We start from the raw sequence: 20,589 nt of genomic DNA, 5'->3' as shown, positions 1-20,589 counted from the left end.
ATATTTTATTATTGTTCTATTCTTAATACTGGCATTGAATTTAAAGGATTTGTTGTTGAGTGAGGGGAACTAAAATAGCATATAGCTATGTTCATAGTGTGTATAATGTTTGTAAACATTCCACTTTATTTAGGCCTACAGGTATTTTACATTAATGTAATAATAAAATACAACTTATACGTGACTTGTCTGTTTTTTTCTCTCTCAAAAGCTCAATTTTATGTGTAGCTTATTTTTTAAACATGCAGCAAAAGTTTTCAAAATATCTTGAATATTGAATGGAAAAATTACTTTAAAAATGACTTAACTATTTAACCAATAGTCGATCAAAATTCTTTCTGTAGGTTACTTATGAGCATACCTATGTAATCAAAAAATTTTTACAGTAGATTTGATCAAATGAATGCAGCCTTAGTGACATAAGAGACTTCTTAAATAAACCGAAAAAAATCGTACTAACCCACATATGCATATAAATGCATTAACATTAGCAGGGTTAAGCCATATGCTTTGGAGTTTTCAGACAGCATGAAGACTTACAAAAATGAACAAAAACTCCTGGACATCTCATCCCATTCATCTCTTACTGAAAGGCATTTCATTTATTATGGATGCGGTTTTACTAAGAGGAGAAAAAGAAAATGAACGGTGTGTGGTTTTGCTGAAGTGCTCATTCAGCTTGCTTTGCATACAAAGGGCATTGAGCATGATGTAAATCTGTCATGGTGCTCCCCACACGGACTCACCTCACAGTGCCCCGCGGCTGCTGTGAAACTCTGCAGCTGTGCCTGGAGTTCTTGGATCTGCTGATCTCTCTGGCTGAGCTGCATGCTGAGGGCTGCTTCCCGCTGGCGGAGCTGTTCCTGGCTGTGCCAAAGGGCCTGGTATGACACGCTCAGCTCGCTGTAGAGCTGTCACAGCAGAAACAGACAGTGAAGGACAAGCTCGGTTAATGCAGTTAAGTCCTTGCTAGAACACAAGTTCACCCCTCCAGGGGCACCACATTCACTCGTGAGGACAGGCGCTAAGTTCACACAACAGATGCGCTCCTTTACCTTCTGGTAGGAGACGGTGTCTGCCGTGTGGGCCTCCTCTTGGCTGCGCAGGACTCTTTGCGTGTCCAGGTTAAGCCCCTCCAGCTGCTGAATAAGCTGGGCCTGTTCTCCTGCATGTTCCACACTCTGCTTGTACAGACACTGCAAGTCCTGTAGCTCGCGCCTGGACGCACACAAATCACGATCAACTCATATGGTCAGGGTTAATCAAAGCTCAGCCAGATCTGTGCAACCACTGCTTACTTGATTTGACAGAGCTGCTGTTCTTTGTCAGCTCCTTCCCGTTCTACAGAGGAAAGCTGAAGGGACAAAGCAGTTGAGCGACTCTGAGCATCTAGCACGTCCTGCCTGCTTCTGAATACTTCCTCCTCCAAATTCTGAAAGAGACACTGAATGTTTATTGGCAGCTGAGACAATGAAACGTTATCTGATCTACATCTACCAGTTTATTAAAAAATGCAAATCATACATACAGTCATTTACAACATGCAATAAACGTGAAATCATTCAAAAGAAAATCTCAAGTTCTTTGTCATCACCTTTTATAATTGTTTCTTTGAATAAAAAAGAAAGCTGCTTACTGCTTATTAATATTTGAAAAACAAATAGTCTGCCACATCAAAATGATGTGTTGTGAACGACAAAGTCTGCATTTATGCACGCGTCATTGAAATATGCAGGGGGAAAAACATAGAACAAGAAAATTATATCAAAGAAAGGACCCCTATAGACACTAATGACTACACTGTATAAAAAAAAACGAGAGTCTATTCACACCAAGTGCAAATAGCGTGTCTTGTTGGCAAGTGCCATTCGCACTAGCTCCGCCTAATAATGCCTGGCTGTGCCAAACAACATTTTAAAAAGCCACTTGTGATTTAACATCTTCAGTGGCACAATCAGTATCAGTATGTTTTTTTGCAGAGCTTGCTCTTCTCTTTTCTCATCACAAATCACATCTGAAAGGCATTTACTTTCAATCAAAATTAAGAAAATGCTCTAAATGTGGAAATAACGTGCCAAACAAAATATTTAATAATAATAAAAGCATTTATTGGGAAGGGGTAGGTGTAAGGAGGGCTTTTAGTGTCCCTTTGTGGCAGTATCCATTTAATAATTTAAATAAAAATAATAATTTACACTGTTATTATTGCATCCTGTTAATGTACAACAATACTGAGGTGCAAATAGTATATATGTGTCAAAATAAAGAATAAATTACGTGTAATTACTATTTAAACATTGCAAAAAACTTCATCATATTTTTACTTTTATATGGTGTAAATAGAATATATCACTATTTTAACTTAGTAAATAGCATCTACAGCTATTTGTACTTAGTGTATATATCATCTATCGCTAAGAAAATATGTTATTTTCACTTGGTGTAAATAGCATCTATCGCTATTTGCACTTAGTTGCTGCCATAAAAAAAGAATTTTAAAAATGGTAAATGCATGGCAGAAAGAAAAAAAAAGTCAGAAAAGTCCCTGTCCTAGTTTTATGTATTCATCTATTTTTATTTTAAGCCCATAACCCTAGCAAAAACATTCACGGGGGAATTCGTGGGCTTCATGGGCTGGATTTGTCCATGGCCAAGTTTTTGCCCCAGTCCAGCCCTGTATGAGCATAGCCTGATATTTTGACCAGCTGAGAACTCTTGAAGAGCTTATAAAATGTTTAAAGGAGTCAAAACTGTGACAGGAATTTCTCCGTCACACACAAACGATCTGCTGCGAGGAGACGTGATTCTGATGCCTGTACCAAACCAAATCTAAGGTGTTACTCAACTGTTTTGTCCCGCAAAATGCCCCATTCATGCTCCGTCTCCTGCACACCTTCACACCTCTCTGCTCAAGATATGCCTTTAATTATGATTATACGTCATATAAAGATATAATTTTACCCCCTAATTTCTTGGACCAAACTTTTTTTGTTGTTGTTGGCCTTTGTATCAAATACCATTCTTAAAAGAGAAACATTCCAATGATATCACATGGATTTCCTAACTTCATAAATATCTAGGCCCACTAGGCTCATTTTAAAAAATTAAAAAATATGTGATTAACCTTAAAAACATATGAAACTGGTTGGAGGCTCCAGCAACACGGAAACAGAGGTGTGTGGGTTCATCAGAGACTCATTGGTCCGTCGGCGCTCATCAATGTCAAAATATTTGAGAAAACCAATCAGAGTAGGCAGGCTTTATGTTCACACAGAAGCTGATGAGGCTGAGTGTAAATTTTACCAGCGCGACTCGACATCAAGTGCGAGATATGCAAGTAACTTAACTAAACATTTCATATTTTACAGCTGCTTCTTTAAGTCAGAAATGTTATAAACAAATGACAAAAATAGTCAGGCAAATTAATAAAATTGTCTTATTTTCCCTTTTTGAATTGAAAATAGGCCTATGTAATGTGACTCACAATGTAATTAAAAAACAAGAAATATTAACAAAGCCGTTTTCTTCAGAATAGGCATAAGCCTAAGATTAATAATGAATGTGTCCATATTGTAAATTAATATAATTCCATTTGTAGCCTTCAGTAAATTAAAAAAAGCTCAGCTTTCATGTATTGGGCATAAGATTAGTAAGGAATGTGTGCATATTGTTAATTCATTTAATAAACTTAGTTACATAGCTTTCCTGGTAGCCTTCAGTAAATTAACGTGTCTACGAAAATGATTCATAAAACATATAAATATCAGTTAACCATATGTTTACTTTATTCACTGACGAAAATGGAAAAACTATATCAAATCACATCTGCCCACTGACATGGTTTTCAAGTTATTGTTATTAAACATTTTTTTAAATGTAAACGCCCCTAACTACCTTACATTTGGGATCTCAGTGATTAAATAAAACTGTATACATTCCTGGGTATGATTAGGAGATGTACAATATGGTCATGTAGAATAACACATTAGTATTTGCTTTATAAGTATAAGTAGTAATAAATAACCTAATATGCATGCTAATAAAGCTACTAGTAAATAGTGAGAATTGAACCCTAAACTAAAGTTTTTTTTCTTCCATGTCCTCACTGGAGGCTGAGCCCCCCATAAATGAAAATGCTAGAATCGCCCCTGTTCATGTAAATGCTTCCCTCCGCTGCGGCTCAGTCATTCTCCATTCAGCTTTCAAACGGTGTCAAGTTCGGTTACTACAGTCCCCACAATGAAAAGATGATTCAATGACTTTCTCCAAGATGATTCAATGTTCCTGTTAATAGGCTTGATCTGTAGATAACGCTCTATGGTACTGCATAAAATTACTTTATCTTGCCGGAGTTTATTGCGGTTTTTAAATCGCGTTACTTTTTTCCCGGTTGTCTGTTAGATCACAACACTGGACTAGAGATTGTATTGTTCTTCACACTCATGGTAACTAAAATGTTAAACTGTGAAAAGTAAAGGCTCAATAAAATATTGCTGTGACTCAATGTTGCTTCAAGCGCACCGGATGTGTATATTAAAAATTAGCATATGTGATAAAAGTTCATTATTAGATTATTAATGATAAAAATTAAACTTTCATATATTTTAGATTCATTGCACACCAACTGAAATATTTCAGGTCTTTTATTGTTTTAATACTGATGATTTTGGCATACAGCTCATGAAAACCCAAAATTCCTATCTCAAAAAATTAGCATGGAGAGAAATGAAGGAGATGCGCTTAACTCCTTACCAGTCAAAGATCGTGTACGGCCTCAGATTACTGATGTCAACATTCAATGCACGTTAAAACATAACAATCTAACTTCGTCTGGACAAACTCAGTATCATCAGACAGATTAAAGACTCCAGCTTCGATATTTGAACACTGTTTATGATAAAACCGTGTTGCAGTCAATTGTTGCAGTTAAAATAATAAAAAAAGTTGTAGTATTGTTGAAGTAACAATAAACTACAGTTTTTGTCCATTAACATTAAATCACATAGGCTATTTTCTGTCAGTATTAAACATGAATGTAAATTAAATAATACGATGAATAATACTAATATATCTATAGTCAAATGGGAAACAAAACATTTTACAACATGTTATTCATTTATTCATATTTTTTAAATAAAACCTGTGTATAGTTTTAGCCTGTTTCCATGAAGTATAAACTACTGTCTTTGTATTCAGTGATATTAAGCCCGATCAATAGGCTATGTTTTAAAATGTTGATCATTTTATATCATGACACGTATAGTATATGAACAGAAAAGTGACTTTATTTAAAAGTATGTTGTTAAATATTGTAGACATCGATCCGATCAAAATCCATGTGACAACAGCTTATAATTGACAAAAGAAAATTACATATATGGATAACGCAACCGTGACTGTTTAAGCCCCGCCCCTCGCTTCCGGTTCTGTGGATGGGGCTCTGAAACTGGTGTGTACGGGGCTGCAGCTGGATACTATTGCATTGTTTAGTAAATTGCTCCAGCACTTATCATTCTGAAAGTTATGCCAACTATATTGTTTCTGTTTCGTTATCGTGTAGTATGATTTTTAAAACTGTATCTTTATTGTTATAGTTATCCTTGGTGTGAAGAGGCCTTAATGATGTATAGCTTATCAAGAATAAAGAAACGTATTACTTTTTACTTGTGCAGTTAATATATATATATATATATATATATATATATATATATATATATATATATATATATATATATATATATATATATATATATATATATATATATACATATACATAAAATCATATATCAATGGATGTAGATTTTTAAAATATTTTTTTCTTTTTCCTTATCATGCAGACTCTTATTTATCATAGAACCATTTGACAGGGAGCAGTCTGCACAAACTGATAAGAAACAAAAGAAAGACAACAGAAGGAAAGTAAAACATGAGCCACTAAAGCGGGAAGCCTATCAGCAGCATATCACAGGAACTGATGGAGATAATGAGAAGCAAACAGATGCCGAGCATCAAACACTCAGGCCAGAGAGAGCACGGGCCAGCCCTCATTAAAAACTAGCCAGTGCTGACAGGGGCACTGAGAGAGACAGAGAACGCAGGAGGAAAGGGGACAGAGTCCGAGCACCACTACAGTCTAATTTAATTGGACTAGTTAGAGTATAAGGTCCACACAGACCTGCCTCTGCTCTTCCCCGCCGAGAGTAATGAACACAAATCTGTATGTAAAGCAGGTAATCACACAGGTGCTTGAGTGACACTCAACCCAAGAGGACGCAGGCCCTATTAAACATACACAAATGCTGAATGAGGCCCTATGGAACATGCTAACAACAACTCCTGCTCCGTCTGTAGTAGGTCATTATAGCCCAAGTCGCTAAGCACCGCGACAGCAGGAAGGACTGATTCGGGGCCACATGTAAAACAGCTCTGGTCACGCTGCACGGGGTACACTCCCACTGTTGAGTGGGGAAAAGCAAAATTGGGCCCACCATGTTAACCCACCAAGTCATTATTTCACCCCCCCCGAACATATCTATCAATATTTAACATTTGCGCATTGTGAGACAAGTTCATTTACATGAACCCGCTTAGAAAGTGGCAGAAAAGGAGAAAAAAAAAAAGAACGGGGCGCCAAGCGGGGGACCTTACCTTGACTCTGGAACTGCTGACGGCCTCTTGGTCCCGCAATCTCTCCAGCTCAGCCTGAGAGGCCGAATGCTGAGCATCTAATTGTTGCCTGGCTTCCTGCAGGGCACGCCTGCCCTCCTCCTCGCACTCCTGTGTCTGCCTTCTCGCTTCCTGCCGGGGAAAAGAGAGCGAGAGACGGTCGCAACGCTGGGATGAAAGGCCGGCAGAGCGGGCAGGGCCAGAGACAGAGGTTTGGAGCTCACCTGCGTTGGCAGGGCAAGCCGAAGCCCACGCAGGTAGTCTGGCGCAGGGGCCATCTTTAGCTCTAATGACAGCTCTAATGAGAATAGCTCCACTACAGGCCCATTAGTCCTGCCAGCCTGCCTTTGATGCTGATCTCTCGCCCCTTTCTTTTTTTTTTGTCCGTACTATCGTTCCCTCCCTTTGCTAAGAGAGACCCTTGCAAAGACATCCTCCCTAGATCTTCACTTTATCAATTAATCATGCCAGTCCCATCAGAAGGTAATTAAGGAGAAGCCACATCACATACACACACTTTCCTCTGCTCGGCCATCATTAAGTATTTATTGAGAAAGTTAGCTGCTTTTCCGAGCTTTGCTGTCGCTACCACCCCCGCCCTGCTGCCGACCAGGGATTTTAAGGCCTTAGGCGATTGCCTCCAGGGGCTTGTCAGTCCCCCCCCCTTCCCCTTCCCAGTGTCACAGGCACAGAGGCAGCACTTTAAAAGTGGTGCCAGTGGAAATTTGTCCAAACCTTAAGTTGTCGACTCTTATTCCCCAGTCTGTGCTGCAGAGCTGCCAGTTCTTTCTTCATTAGACAGCACTCCTCTTCACTGCCACGCAACCGCTGGACCTGGTTGTTTATCTCCTGCTCTTGTGCCGTCACTTTCTGTTTAAAGAGCCACACAAGTGATCGTGAGAGACAGCCGTTAGTCACAAGCAATCTGGGTATGAGTGTTTACAGGACTAAGCGTTAGGTTTCATTAATAGTCTCTGTAATGGGGTCAGTTGTTGCATGATGCGGGGAAAGCACGTTTCGTTCTGTATTGCTAAATGTTTGCAAGTGAAACATGGGTTACATGTCCAAGGAATTAGCTGTGCTGTGCTGTGCTGTACTGTGGCCTGTCAACAGGACATGATGACGCTAAAACATGCTTAAGTTGTTTGCTTGCTGCTACGTCTCACAGTCTCAGAGCACATAGATTTGGTCATTGAGAAGACAAGAGCGGATTGCGCGAATGGAAAAAATGAAACGAAATTGTAAGCAAAATTATTTGCCTGAAATTGTAAAAAAATAAAATTAAGAGCCAAAATCATTGACGTTTTATTACGGCTTCTCTAATAATGCGTTTTGTCTATTTAGTTTGCCAAATGTGGATAAGCTACAACAGGTAAAGTGTGGACTAGGGCTGTGCAATATATTTCGAAATTATCGAAATATCGCAAATGTACATATCGCAATATGCATAAACGCAAAGGCACACAATTTCTGAATGATTTTAGTAGGCTACTTCAACATTGTGAAAAAGTGTACGTTTGAGTTGAGGTTGACGCATATAGCAGAGAATAGACTGGGCTCATGACTGTTACTTATGTGACTTGCTTGATGTAACTTGTGAAAAACAATCTTGCGCTGTCTGACACACACACAGACTGAAACATTGATGCTAAAATTATATTATCAGATTTGTGACAAATTTATACGAAACCTCACTTTCAGAAGTTGTAGCAATGCTTTCTTTTCCCAGAAAGAATGTGAAATACATAAATGGTATCTTTCTCAGTTTTTAAATGTTTTTTTTTTTTATTATATAAATTAAATAGATTTTACACACTAATAGCAATAACGTATCAAATATCGCATTATTTAACAAGGTATTGCATATCGCATTTTTCTTCAAAATCGCACAGCCCTAGTGTGTGAGCAAAAATGCATGCACGAGTAGGTGGGTGGCTGCTAAAGAACTTGGTTTCACTTTAGAATTATGGTCATTAGTTAACATTAACTAATAATGAACTGCACTTATAAAGCATTTATTTATATTTGTTAATGTCAACTTCAACATTGACTAATGCATTACTAAAATCTTGTTAAAATTAGTTAATGCACTGTGAACTAACATGAACAAACCATCTGGATTTTTATTAACTAACGTTAACAAAGATGAACAAATACAGTAACAAATGAACTGCTCATGGTTAGTTCATGTTAGATAATACATTAACTAAGGACCATTATTCTAAAGTGTTACCAGGAACTTTACTACTACATCACCTCCAACAGCGTAAAGAGTTAAATTACCAAAATTTTATTTTAGATTTTCAGCTAAATAAACATGCTAATTTTATTTCCGTTGTTTCTGTAATTAATTTATTTTGGTGCATCATTAGTAGCATGAAGCAGCCATAGTGTGCACGTGTTGAACATGTCTTATGGACAGTGGAATATAAACAGGAAGACTAGAACACATGACCAAGTGTGAAACACAACAGCAGACTATAAAATCAAGCATATTTAGGACTTAAGGGTTAGTTCACCCAAAAACCATGAAACATTTGTTTCCATTACCACAAATCTTTGAGGTCATAAAATTAAACGGTTGTGCTTCCCTACACAACATTTAGTTGAGCTATATGTATGTGCATTAATCAATGTTTATGTGAAAAAAACTTGGGACTAAACTGATCGACTCATATGGATTATCTTAATGATGAACTTTTCTAAGCATCAAAGTTTTGGTGGAATGCACTTTCAGTGAAGGGACAGAAGTCTCTCAGGTTTCATTAAAAATATCTCCATTTGTGTTCTGAAGATGAACGAAAAGTCTAATGAGATTGGAATGACATGACGGTGAATTATTGATGACAATTTTCATTTGTGGGTGAACTAACCCTTTAAGAAATGTTCTGCGTTCGGTGCAAATATTCAGTATCGTTCACAGATATCCCTGTACCATCTCTGATATTCCGATAATGCACTCCTATTGCTAACACACACTTTAACCAGTTGTGTAGACTCAACGCTGATTTCTCAAAAAATAACCCTGAGCTGTGGGAGGCAATTAATTGCCATGTTGGGGGAAATCACTTGAATCTTTATAGATAGAGAACTTATGTCCAGTCTGTGCACCATGCAAATGCAGGTTTTAATAGAGATTTATAGCACAAGTGAAGCTCAATTCAAAATGTTGATAATGAGGTAGGCAAGCACTGTTTTAACCCCAGTACTTCTCGATTGGTAGGAAAAGAGGTTTAAAGAAGTTAAGAGGTCTAGGACAGAGAGATTAGCATTAGAAATCCCCAGTGCAGTTCAAAAATGAAAGCTAATTATGTTACAAAAATGGAAGAAGAGGGGTAATGGAAGGGGGTGGGGTGGGAGGAAAGCTGGTCAAAGTTAGTGTGGAAACGCAGAGATGAGATGAGGATTCAGCAGACCATCACAGGGCCAAGGAAGGAAAAAGCAATTAATCACATTTGGGTTCATTTGGCACAAAATTTGGATGAGACGAATGCCAGTGGTTTTGAGTGGTACCCAGAATTCTGACTATTAATGAGTTTCTCAAACAGGCCACAATGGCGATATTCCACTAACCAGGCCATCGAAACTCAAACCTGAGAGAAGAAAACTTGACTCATTTAAAATTGTTACAATGTTTAACCTCCTTATAATATTGCATATCCACAATATGTAATTTTTCACTGCTAGAGGTCGCTTATTCAAAACAAAGGCGTAGCTTGATGACGATTTAGTGGAGCTTTTATAATGTCGCAGACGAGCGCTTCCACTTCTTCTGCTCATGTATGCAGGTCTATGATGTAGGATAACGCAGCTCTGTTTTATCATATTAAATACATTATTTGAGTGTGTTGAAAGTTGTGTCATAATGCTACTCTGTGCTTTTGCTCTGCAGCTACTATAAAACACGCAGTAAAGCTAGATCGATATTAGGCAGTTAAAACATGGTAGTTGCGGTAAATCAAGAAAAAAAGATTTAAACAATAAGACGAACAGTGTTGAGCTATATATCAATGATTCATTTTTTGTCATTGATTGTATCTAAACAGTTGCTCACCTGTCTAATAAAACACATTAAAGTGTATGGTTTCTACAAAATAAATCCGTAAATCAAGGGTAACGCGGGTGTGATGTCATTAATAAGCAACGCAAGGACACGGTCCATGTCTTGGATAAAATTGCTTATTTCTCTGGATTTAAACATTCTTGGAAAAAAGTAGTCAAGTCAAATAAATATATAGCATCATTCTAGTGTTTTATTGGATATGTTAATTTTAAAAAAAACGTACATATTGTGCCTTTAATAATATAAAACTGAAGCAAAGACTATATATGTTCAGAAATCTATGGTCAAATTATTGACCATAGATATTACATAGAAACAGTATTTGTTTACTCTGGATTTGTCAACAGATCTGCCATCTTGGAACTGTAAACGTTTTAAGTTTATGCAGTTAAAATACTGCAGCTCATTTAACCCACTATATAATCTATAATCTATTATCAGTAGTTATTTATATACTTCTACCAATGTAAATACTATTCACAATTTACAATAAACTGTATGGATGATGCATCAATATGTGCCTGACCAAGAGTGCCATGTTTCACAGCTCTCAAATAATTAAATGTGATTTATACAACAGTTACTGTAATTTGACTGGTGGTGTATCATATATAGTGCTAATATGAAATACATCAGAACTGGTATATTTCACTATTTGCATTACATTATTGCTTGTATGTTTTTGTAGCTTTTCCAAAGACTAGAGTATGTTGAGCAACATGAGTGGATTTGTCTGTGTTTTCTATGCTTCAGGATCATTTAGAGCAGGACTTCTCTCCCTAGTGAATGGAGTATGGGAATTTTCTTTGTTGCTCAGGTCCACTCACATACTCTGTTCCAGTCTGTTTGTTGCTTGGCAACATTCAAAGATTGATGCTATGGCAGAAACATTATTTAATATTAATGTCTTGTTTATAGAATTGTTGTATAAAAGTAACACACTTGCAATTGTACTGTAGTACTAAATATCAGCTCGCCATGTTGATATGCAGCACACTTGCTATTATACTGCTATAAGTATAGTTTATGGTTTGGAGAATAAATAATCTATTAGCAAAATAAAACACAACACCACCATAACATTACAAGTTAAGATATAAAAATAACCTGACTAAATTTGTCTTGTTGCAAACGATCAGTGCTTCCCAGGAATATGTGCCGTTAGCTTGCCAGTTTCATAATAAGATAAAGAATAATAGATCTCCCAGCAGTTTTAATAAATTTGAAAAATAACTATTGCAAGTGAAGAAATTAAATACATAAGTACTATTAAGTAATAATGATTAATAGTCTTTTATTCTGTATTTTCTTACAGTGCAGTTATTACAACAGACATATATTGCATCTGATAATAATAATAATAATAATAATAATAATAAAATATAAATAATAGTAACAATAATTATGATTATTATTGTTTGTCACACAAACAAGTGTGAATGTAATTCTGACAGTATCACTAAAAAGAGATTTGAATCCTTTACAAATCCATGAACAAGTAAATGCAAATCCATTTTTTATTCTCTTTAATTTGATCACTGAAAAGGGAAGCTTTTAATTTTCTTCTCAAAGTGCACCATATTGATGTATGTAACTTGTAACATGTAACTGACATTTATGACAAACCAAATCCTGAGAAAATCATTAGAAGGGACTGTTACATCCTGTTGCAAAGCACATCTGTCAATTCACTTCCAGGCAGATCTTGACCTTTCCAATATGGCAGACGTGCAGACACATCACTGTAATTAGCAATGGTTTCTAATGTGCCATCTAGGTATACCTAGGGTGCTGACAAAATAAGCGTAATTTCTGGTGTGAAAAAAAAACACACACTGGCTTTCATAATAATTAATAATGCTGTCATGTGGTTGCAGCCGAGGCGTGGTGTTTAGCAGGTTCGAGTTTGGTCTGCTATGGGTTGTCAAGCCATGGCTAATCTTATTTACACAAACTTGAGCAGTATGAGTGGACATGTTTGCCGGACTCACTGCTGGTGAAGAGACAGAGCAGCTAATGAAGCCGACTGACAGATGTTTCATTAAGGGGCATGATTAAAGGTGAATTAACAACACGGCTTCATCATTAGCTGTCATCCGAGCAGATCTATCAAGCAGTCAGAGATGCTCATTAAAAAAAAGGAGAAACGAAGGTTTCTCGGACCACATGCATGTCCGTACACCTGTGGCTGGGATGTGCATTAAGTTGATTCCAGAGCTGCATAAAGCTCTCACAGTACCTGCTCCAGTTCTTGGATTCTGTAGTCTTTTGCTTGAAGGATCTCCAGAACTTTCCTGTCCTTGTTCTCAGCTTTCTGCTTCTCTCTAGTAAAGCACAGATTGAACAAAAGAGCAAAATTAGAGGCGCAGGCTGCTACAGTAACGGAATACAGAAGAGGGTGAACTGATCCACTGGCCTCAGCGAATGCTTTAGCCATTCACATTTGAAAATCTATTTGGGATGATGCAATGGTGATGCTTGGTTAGGAGATAAAACACTGCAGGATAGACTGGATGCTGTGGGAGAAGAAACAGGCAAAATTGCCTTTCAACCACTCAGTGCGTTTTCTAAGCTTATACCGCAGAGGGTCAACAGGGAATGATGGGATATAACTCCAGTCTCCAGGTATCAGTAATTATCAGGATATCAAAACAGGAACACTACTCACTGGGGAACACAAACACTCCTTTCCTTTCAGCATCTAACCCTCTTTAGTGGGTGTTTGGGGGGAAAAGACAAAAGAATCACAATTGGGGCAAGTTTGTTTGAACAGCCGCCACTCACCTGGGATCCTTCTTTCCCTGGTTCACTTTTTCAATCTCTTCCACCCTTTCTCATTCCATCTCTCCCTGAGGACATCTGACATGATACGGCTCTCCTCAGAGTACACCACTGCCTTGAAGCTTGGTGATGTTAACCATATCCCAAGCCAAGCGTTTGCTCACTACCAGACTGGCCAGAATTCCCAGAAGCCTGTGTGCTTCACAGAGCCAGCACAATTATCATGTCAATCTCCCGTGTGGGGCTATGCTGATATATGCACACGCCCTCAGGTGCATGTTGCCAGTTCTTTGAGGAGCAGCTTGGTTTGTTGGCTGTGCCTGAGGAAGGAGCTCGTGAGGGATACAGGAGAACGCAGCCTGGCTGCCGCTCTTTTATTTATCACCGCTTTTAGATCAAGGAACGTATTTTCTAAGCTTGAGCTTTTGGTCACAAAAAAGTTCTCCATATCTCTCACCTTTCATCAGGTGGTGGAAAGCTTTATTTAATATTTACCCAAATAAATACAGATCCACGCCAATGGCTTCAACTTTTCTCCCATATGTAAAATTTGCCACTGTCTACACCTCATCATAATCACTTCTCTTTTTTTTTAACCCACGACAATGGCAATCATTCGGCACTGCGAATTTGATCTCTTTTTTTTCCCCTCAACACGTTCCCATGCCACTTTTGTAGCTCCCCACACCCTCTTTGAGGGTCATAAGTCATGTTAAATCTAGTGTATATCCCTCAAAGAGGAGTTTTTTTAGCGTTTAGATGGGAAGAGAGGGAGGGAGTCTGTGAGGAGGATAAGAGGGGGTTTAGATCATCATCTGCTCTCGGGTTCTCTCATAACTGCGTTCAACGGCGCAGCCATCCAACACACACCCCTGCCGAACCATTGCAATGTGTGCTCACAAATCAGGGATTTCTGAGTCTGAGACGTAAGAGCATAATGATTCAATAGAATAAAGGAACTGGAAAAATCCGTGAACAGGATTTGCTGTCATTAATAAAAGCAGGTGACTTTACAATGCGACTCACCTTTCCACTATAAGACTCACTGCCTGCGTGAGGTCTGGACTGGCCACCTGAAGCCGCTTCCAAAGCGACCACACAAACTCCTTGTCTGCCTATTAGAAATAAATACAACAGCAATACAATTATTTTGTTAGTTTCTGAGTGTATATAAATTCCTTCCAAACATTTATGAGCAGCATTATCGGTTATTGGATATATGGATATACTGTAATTATATATATATATATATATATTATATATATATATATATATATATATATATATATATATACATACATACACACACATACACACACATACACACATTTTGACTACATGTATGTATAGTTATGTGTGCGTGTGCGTGTGCGTGTGTGTGTGCGTGTGTGTACTTGTTTATATTACATTGTGGGGACAATGTAATATAATACCCACAAATGTCCACACAATGTAATATAAACCTGAGATTGCCTATCTACAATGTAAATGGATTTATAAACATACTAAATTATGTTCTTTTGAAAATGTAAACATGCAGCATGTTTCCTGTGATGGGTAGGTTTAGGGGCTGGGGCAGTGTAGGGGGATATAATGTACAATCCATTACGCCTATGGAAAGTCCCCACAATTCACAAAAACCTAGCATGTGTGTGGTTTGATATAATTTTTAGTTCTCATGCGGTATATTATTTATATATATATTTTTTATTAACATTTTGTAAACTATAGTGAATAAACTGTGATACTATGAGAAAATGTTGATGGTGTCTGAAATTTTTTTGGTTTGACTATATATATAGTGAGGAAAATAAGTATTTGAACACCTTGCTATTTTGCAAGAACTCCCACTTGGAAATCATGGAGGGATCTGAAATTGTCATCGTAGGTGCATGTCCACTGTGAGAGACATAATCTAAATTTAAAAAATCCATAAATCACAATGTATGCTTTTTATTAACTATTTATTTGTATGATACAGCTGCAAATAAGTATTTGAACACCTGAGAAAATCAATCTTAATATTTGGTTTGCAATAATTGCAATAATTTGCAATTACAGAGGTCAAACGTTTCCTGTAGTTTTTCAACAGGTTTGCACACACTGCAGGAGGGATTTTGGCCCACTCCTCCACACAGATCTTCTCTAGATCAGTCAGGTTTCTGGCTTGTCGCTGAGAAACACAGAGTTTGAGCTCCCTCCAAAGATTCTCTATTGGGTTTAGGTCTGGAGACTGGCTAGGCCACGCCCGAACCTTGATATGCTTCTTACAGAGCCACACCTTGGTTATCCTGGCTGTGTGTTTCAGGTCATTGTCATGTTGGAAGACCCAGCCTCGACTCATCTTCAATGCTCTAACTGAGGGAAGAATGTTGTTCCCCAAAATCTCGCAGTACATGGCCTGGTCATCCTCTCCTTAATTCAGTGCAGTCGCCCTGTCCCATGTGAAGAAAAGCACCCCCAAAGAATGACGCTACCACCCCCATGCTTCACAGTAGGGATGGTGTTCTTGGGATGGTACTCATCATTCTTCTTCCTTAAACACGTTTAGTGGAATTATGACCAAAAAGTTATATTTTGGTCGCATCTGACCACATGACTTTCTCCCATGACTCCTCTGGATCATCCAAATGGTCATTGGCAAACTTAAGACTGGCCTGGATATGTGCTGGTTTAAGCAGGGGAACCTTCCGTGCCACACATGATTTCAAACCATGACGTCTTAGTGCATTACCAACAGTAACCTTGGAAACGGTGGTCCCAGCTCTTTTTGGGTCATTGATCAGCTCCTCCAGAGTAGTTCTGGGCTGGTTTCTCACCTTTCTTAGGATCACTGAGAAAAGCACAAGGTGAGATCTTGCATGGAGCCCCAGTCCGAGGGAGATTGACAGTCATGTTTCGCTTCTTCCATTTTCTAATGATTGTTCCAATAGTGGACCTTTTTTCAGCCAGCTGCTTGGCAATTTCCCTGGAGCCCTTTCCAGCCTTGTGGAGGTGTACAATTTTGTCTCTAGTGTCTTTGGACAGCTCTTTGGTCTTGGCCATGTTAGTAGTTGGATTCTTACTGATTATTTGGAGTGGACAGGTGTCTTTATGCAGCTAACGACCTCAAACAGGTGCATCTAATTTAGGATAATAAATGGAGTGGAGGTGGACATTTTAAAGGCAGACTAACAGGTCTTTGAGGGTTATAATTCTAGCTAATAGACAGGTGTTCAAATACTTATTTGCAGCTATATCATACAAATAAATATTTTTTTTTAAAAATCATATATTGTGATTTTTTTTTGGTTTAGATTATGTCTCTCACAGTGGACATGCACCTACGATGACACTTTCAGACCCCTCCATGATTTCCAAGTGGGAGAACTTGCAAAATAGTGTTCAAATACTTATTTTCCTCACTTTATATAGTCAAACCAAAATATATTCAGACACCATCAACATTTTCTCATATTATCACAGTTTATTCACTATAGTTTAGAAAATGGTAATAAAATATGACAAGAACTGAGTAAACCATCAGAACAAATTCATCTTGGTAATGTCAGATAACTTTGATAGAAAGGTAATCATCAGGTTCTATTTTTATACAATAAGATAATACCAATATAGGTCAACCAGTTACCAAGCAATGCTTAATTTTGTTCAGCCTGTGGTGTAAAAGGTCGCATTAGCAATTAAAGAAAAAACACTGAAAAAACAAGCAAAATATGTTCAGTTGAAAGCATCAAATTATTTTTGGTCCCAAATGTTTAGTAATTTTACTGGTAGTCCACTGTATAAAAAATGTTTGGGTATACTATGTCAGTTTACTTTATTTTGCTATCCTCACTTACATATTTTAACTATAGTGTCCTGCACCCACTACTAAAAAAATGTATCTGGTGTCTGAATCAGTTTTGGTTTGACGGATATATTATAGTGTGTGTGTGTGTGTGTGTGTGTGTGTGTGTGTGTGTGTGTGTGTGTGTGTGTGTGTGTGTGTGTGTGTGTGTGTGTGTGTGTGTGTGTGTGTGTGTGTGTGTGTGTGTGTGTGTGTGTGTGTGTGTGTGTTAAAAAATATATATAGATGAAAAACTCCACCAAGTCATGTTGTCTAACCATTATATTCTTCACAAAAAAAAAATCACGGTAACAGCAAATGACATTATAGAGTGGACTGAAACGGAACATTAAAAAGCATGAAACATTTCTGTTCTAACAAATGAAACAGAGAGGAATTAAATCAGAGTAATCCTATTCATAGAGAAAAGATTGAACAGAAGAAAAAAGCAAAAAACAAAATTGAATCTGAACTCAGTTGCCTAAAGAAGAAAGTGGCGGCAGAGAGACATGCAAGAAACACACTTACAATTCAAAGTGTATTTGGGGAAAAAAATGGCTTTCAAAGATTTTTAAGCTACATTACATTTAATGAGAGACATCTAAAAACTACATTTTCTGACATTAATAAAAAAAAACTGAATTATACCAGATCAACTTAATATAAAATTATCTGTTAAATTATGTCCACATCATTATAAGATTAAAGTCATAAATCCCTACAGAATCTGCTGGTGTCCAATTAGTACATGAATTTTAAACCCTATTCAAAAGTGTCTAATTAATTATTTACTAAATGGTGCAGGCAGACCTTGATAGACCATAGGCTAAACATACAAAGTAGCGTTTGCATGCGAGAGAGACTGCGAAATGAATAGAAATAGAGATCTCACTATTCCTAGTCTTCATTGTGTTTAATGACAAATTAAGAAAAGTCCTCCATTAAATAGGTGGTCTCTTCACAAGCGCTTAAGCTCACTACATCAGAAGATTGAGCAACTCCCACGCATTACAGGGAGTTTCTCATGGCATGGAAGGTGTTTGAAATGTTGAAAGGCAGTCGTATTGATGAATTATTTATCTTATACAGCAGACCATGAATGCCCACTGGATGAGTGCACTCATTGAATGTTGCTATTTATACAAATATTAATAAAGTAAAACTGCCTCCCTGATAATTCTCAGGTCCACTAGAAACATTTTGCAGTTAATGGCAGTCGATGGATGGGCACAGCGCCTTTTACATAAATGATATGTGATTCTTTATACATACATGCTTGTCATTAGAAGAGAAATGGAGAAAAATCAATTTTGAACCGCAGGCAAGTAAAAAAAAGACAGATTCAGTCGACATCCACTGATGATGTAAACCTATTGTAGGTCAGAGTAAGTCTTATATTGTTTTTTAGTAAGTAAAGGCTACCCACTGAGTAACTGACAGCTCTTCTCTATTAGTTGTTTCTAAAAACAGTGGTAAGGACGTCTATGTGTTAGATTTGTGCTCGAAAAAGTAGAAATATTAGTAATATGTGTCACTTAATGATTACAAGTTTGAGACACTATTGACAAGGCAGGCATTTGTTTTTAGGCACCACCTGGTGGGGCTTTAACAATGTGCAGGATGCTTATTAAATCAAATGAATTTATTGTTCAATACACTGAGGGCATATCAGATGGAAGACTGATCATTTTAGCAGTGCAAATGCACAAGAAATACAAAGGCTATACAGGCTTCTGATGTGTTATCTTAGAATATTTGAATATTAGAATAATGTTGCATTAGTGGGAAAACACTGTTAAAACCTCATCAACACTAATGCATGAGAAAAAAATAGACAAATTAAACATTCACTTGAAAAATAAAAGGTTTAATACCTGGCATTGAGCGAGTTCCTCAGACAAACTCGTCACCTCTTCCTCAAGGAGCAAAACACGTTCACCATCTTTTGAGTCCATCGAGCTCCTAACAATAAAGGTTTCATTTTATTATTGTCAAGGTAAACAGATAGATAGATAGATAGATAGATAGATAGGTAGATAGATAGATAGATAGATAGATAGATAGATAGATAGATAGATAGATAGATAGATAGATAGATAGATAGATAGATAGATAGATAGATCTAAATAATCGTGCAAAATAAGCAACTGTTAATATGAGTTTGTGAAAGAATAAACACTCTCCTGTATCAAAAACAGATAATCAATACAGTAATTCGAATAAAAAAACACTAAACATTTAAATCATATAGCAGACAACAGAAATTATGCATTAAAATGTTTAATAAGATACAACACCAGCTTACTGAACCAAAACAACTGCTCGATTAAAGAAAGTGTGTTGTGTCTGACCTGCAGAGCGTCCTTGGATACTGCTGAACTTACAGTTTATGCGAAGCGAAGAGCTGCAATATTATTTAAACACCATTCGGATCGCACCTGACAGCATGTATTCATTAGAAGGTTAAACGGGAAAAGAGAAAACAGACATCATTAAAGTGAAAACATCACCAAACGTCTGGACTGTTTCAAATGATCGCGCCAGCCAGTTCCGTGTTTGACACAGAGCCGTTTACCACACTTTACGACAGCTTGAAACGCTTTACGGTTAGCTGGTCTCTATGGACATTCCACCTATTACTGTAAGAATGTAACATTTACATTTTTCATGCCATCAGTATAATACACGGAACACATTACTAAATGATTTAACTATTCTTATATTTAACATTTAACATTTACAGACAATACCTATTGATGTATAAAAAGTAGCCAAAACCTAATTTTTTAAAATTACAAAATAGTTTAGGCTACATAATAACAACAGTTATACTACAGCAATTGTTACAACAGTAAATCATAAGGAATTCCTATGAGGTGTAACAAGCTATTGTATTTATTTATGTCTTTCTTTCAAATACATGGTTACATTTTTACTCTAAGCCTATACAAACAATAGCATGTTATTTTGCAAAAACAATATTTTTTGCACAATAATATGGTTATTTTATTTATATTATGTATACAATGATAAATTCTTACAAGTGTAAAACTGTTTAAAGGCTGTAAAATTATTATTCGATGGATATTACCATATTTATCACTCATGGTGCTCAATTACGCAGGTGTGCAGCACTGTTTCTATTAATTTCAAGTCAAATACCTATTTCTCAACGTGCCTATTTAAATAAAAGCTCATAAAGAGTCTACCAGGGTTGTTTATCTTGTTCACACAATATAAATGATCATTTAGA

At 37.1% G+C, this 20,589-nt stretch overlaps 1 protein-coding gene across 2 annotated transcripts in view; it reads right to left on the bottom strand.

Moving 5' to 3' along the window:
- Nucleotides 1-19,906, bottom strand: part of cntln (centlein, centrosomal protein) — a 142,873-nt gene extending 122,967 nt beyond the window's left edge. The window contains exons 1-9 of one of the 2 annotated variants that reach the window (XM_067441606.1): nt 19,688-19,906; nt 19,211-19,298; nt 14,537-14,625; nt 12,969-13,053; nt 7,402-7,536; nt 6,649-6,798; nt 1,299-1,432; nt 1,056-1,218; nt 747-911 (exon numbers count right to left, since the gene is read on the bottom strand). In XM_067441606.1, coding sequence (XP_067297707.1) covers nt 747-911; nt 1,056-1,218; nt 1,299-1,432; nt 6,649-6,798; nt 7,402-7,536; nt 12,969-13,053; nt 14,537-14,625; nt 19,211-19,291 — 1,002 coding nt within the window. In that variant the 5' untranslated portion in view covers nt 19,292-19,298; nt 19,688-19,906. The remainder of the gene's footprint in view (nt 1-746; nt 912-1,055; nt 1,219-1,298; nt 1,433-6,648; nt 6,799-7,401; nt 7,537-12,968; nt 13,054-14,536; nt 14,626-19,210; nt 19,299-19,687) is intronic. The other variant, XM_067441607.1, reaches the window with a different exon arrangement.
- Between the last annotated feature and the right edge of the window lie 683 nt (nt 19,907-20,589).

Source organism: Pseudorasbora parva, chromosome 4, assembly GCF_024679245.1.
Source record: "Pseudorasbora parva isolate DD20220531a chromosome 4, ASM2467924v1, whole genome shotgun sequence".
In the NCBI taxonomy this organism is placed as follows: Eukaryota; Metazoa; Chordata; class Actinopteri; order Cypriniformes; family Gobionidae; genus Pseudorasbora; species Pseudorasbora parva.
This window is presented reverse-complemented; position numbering and strand designations above follow the sequence as displayed.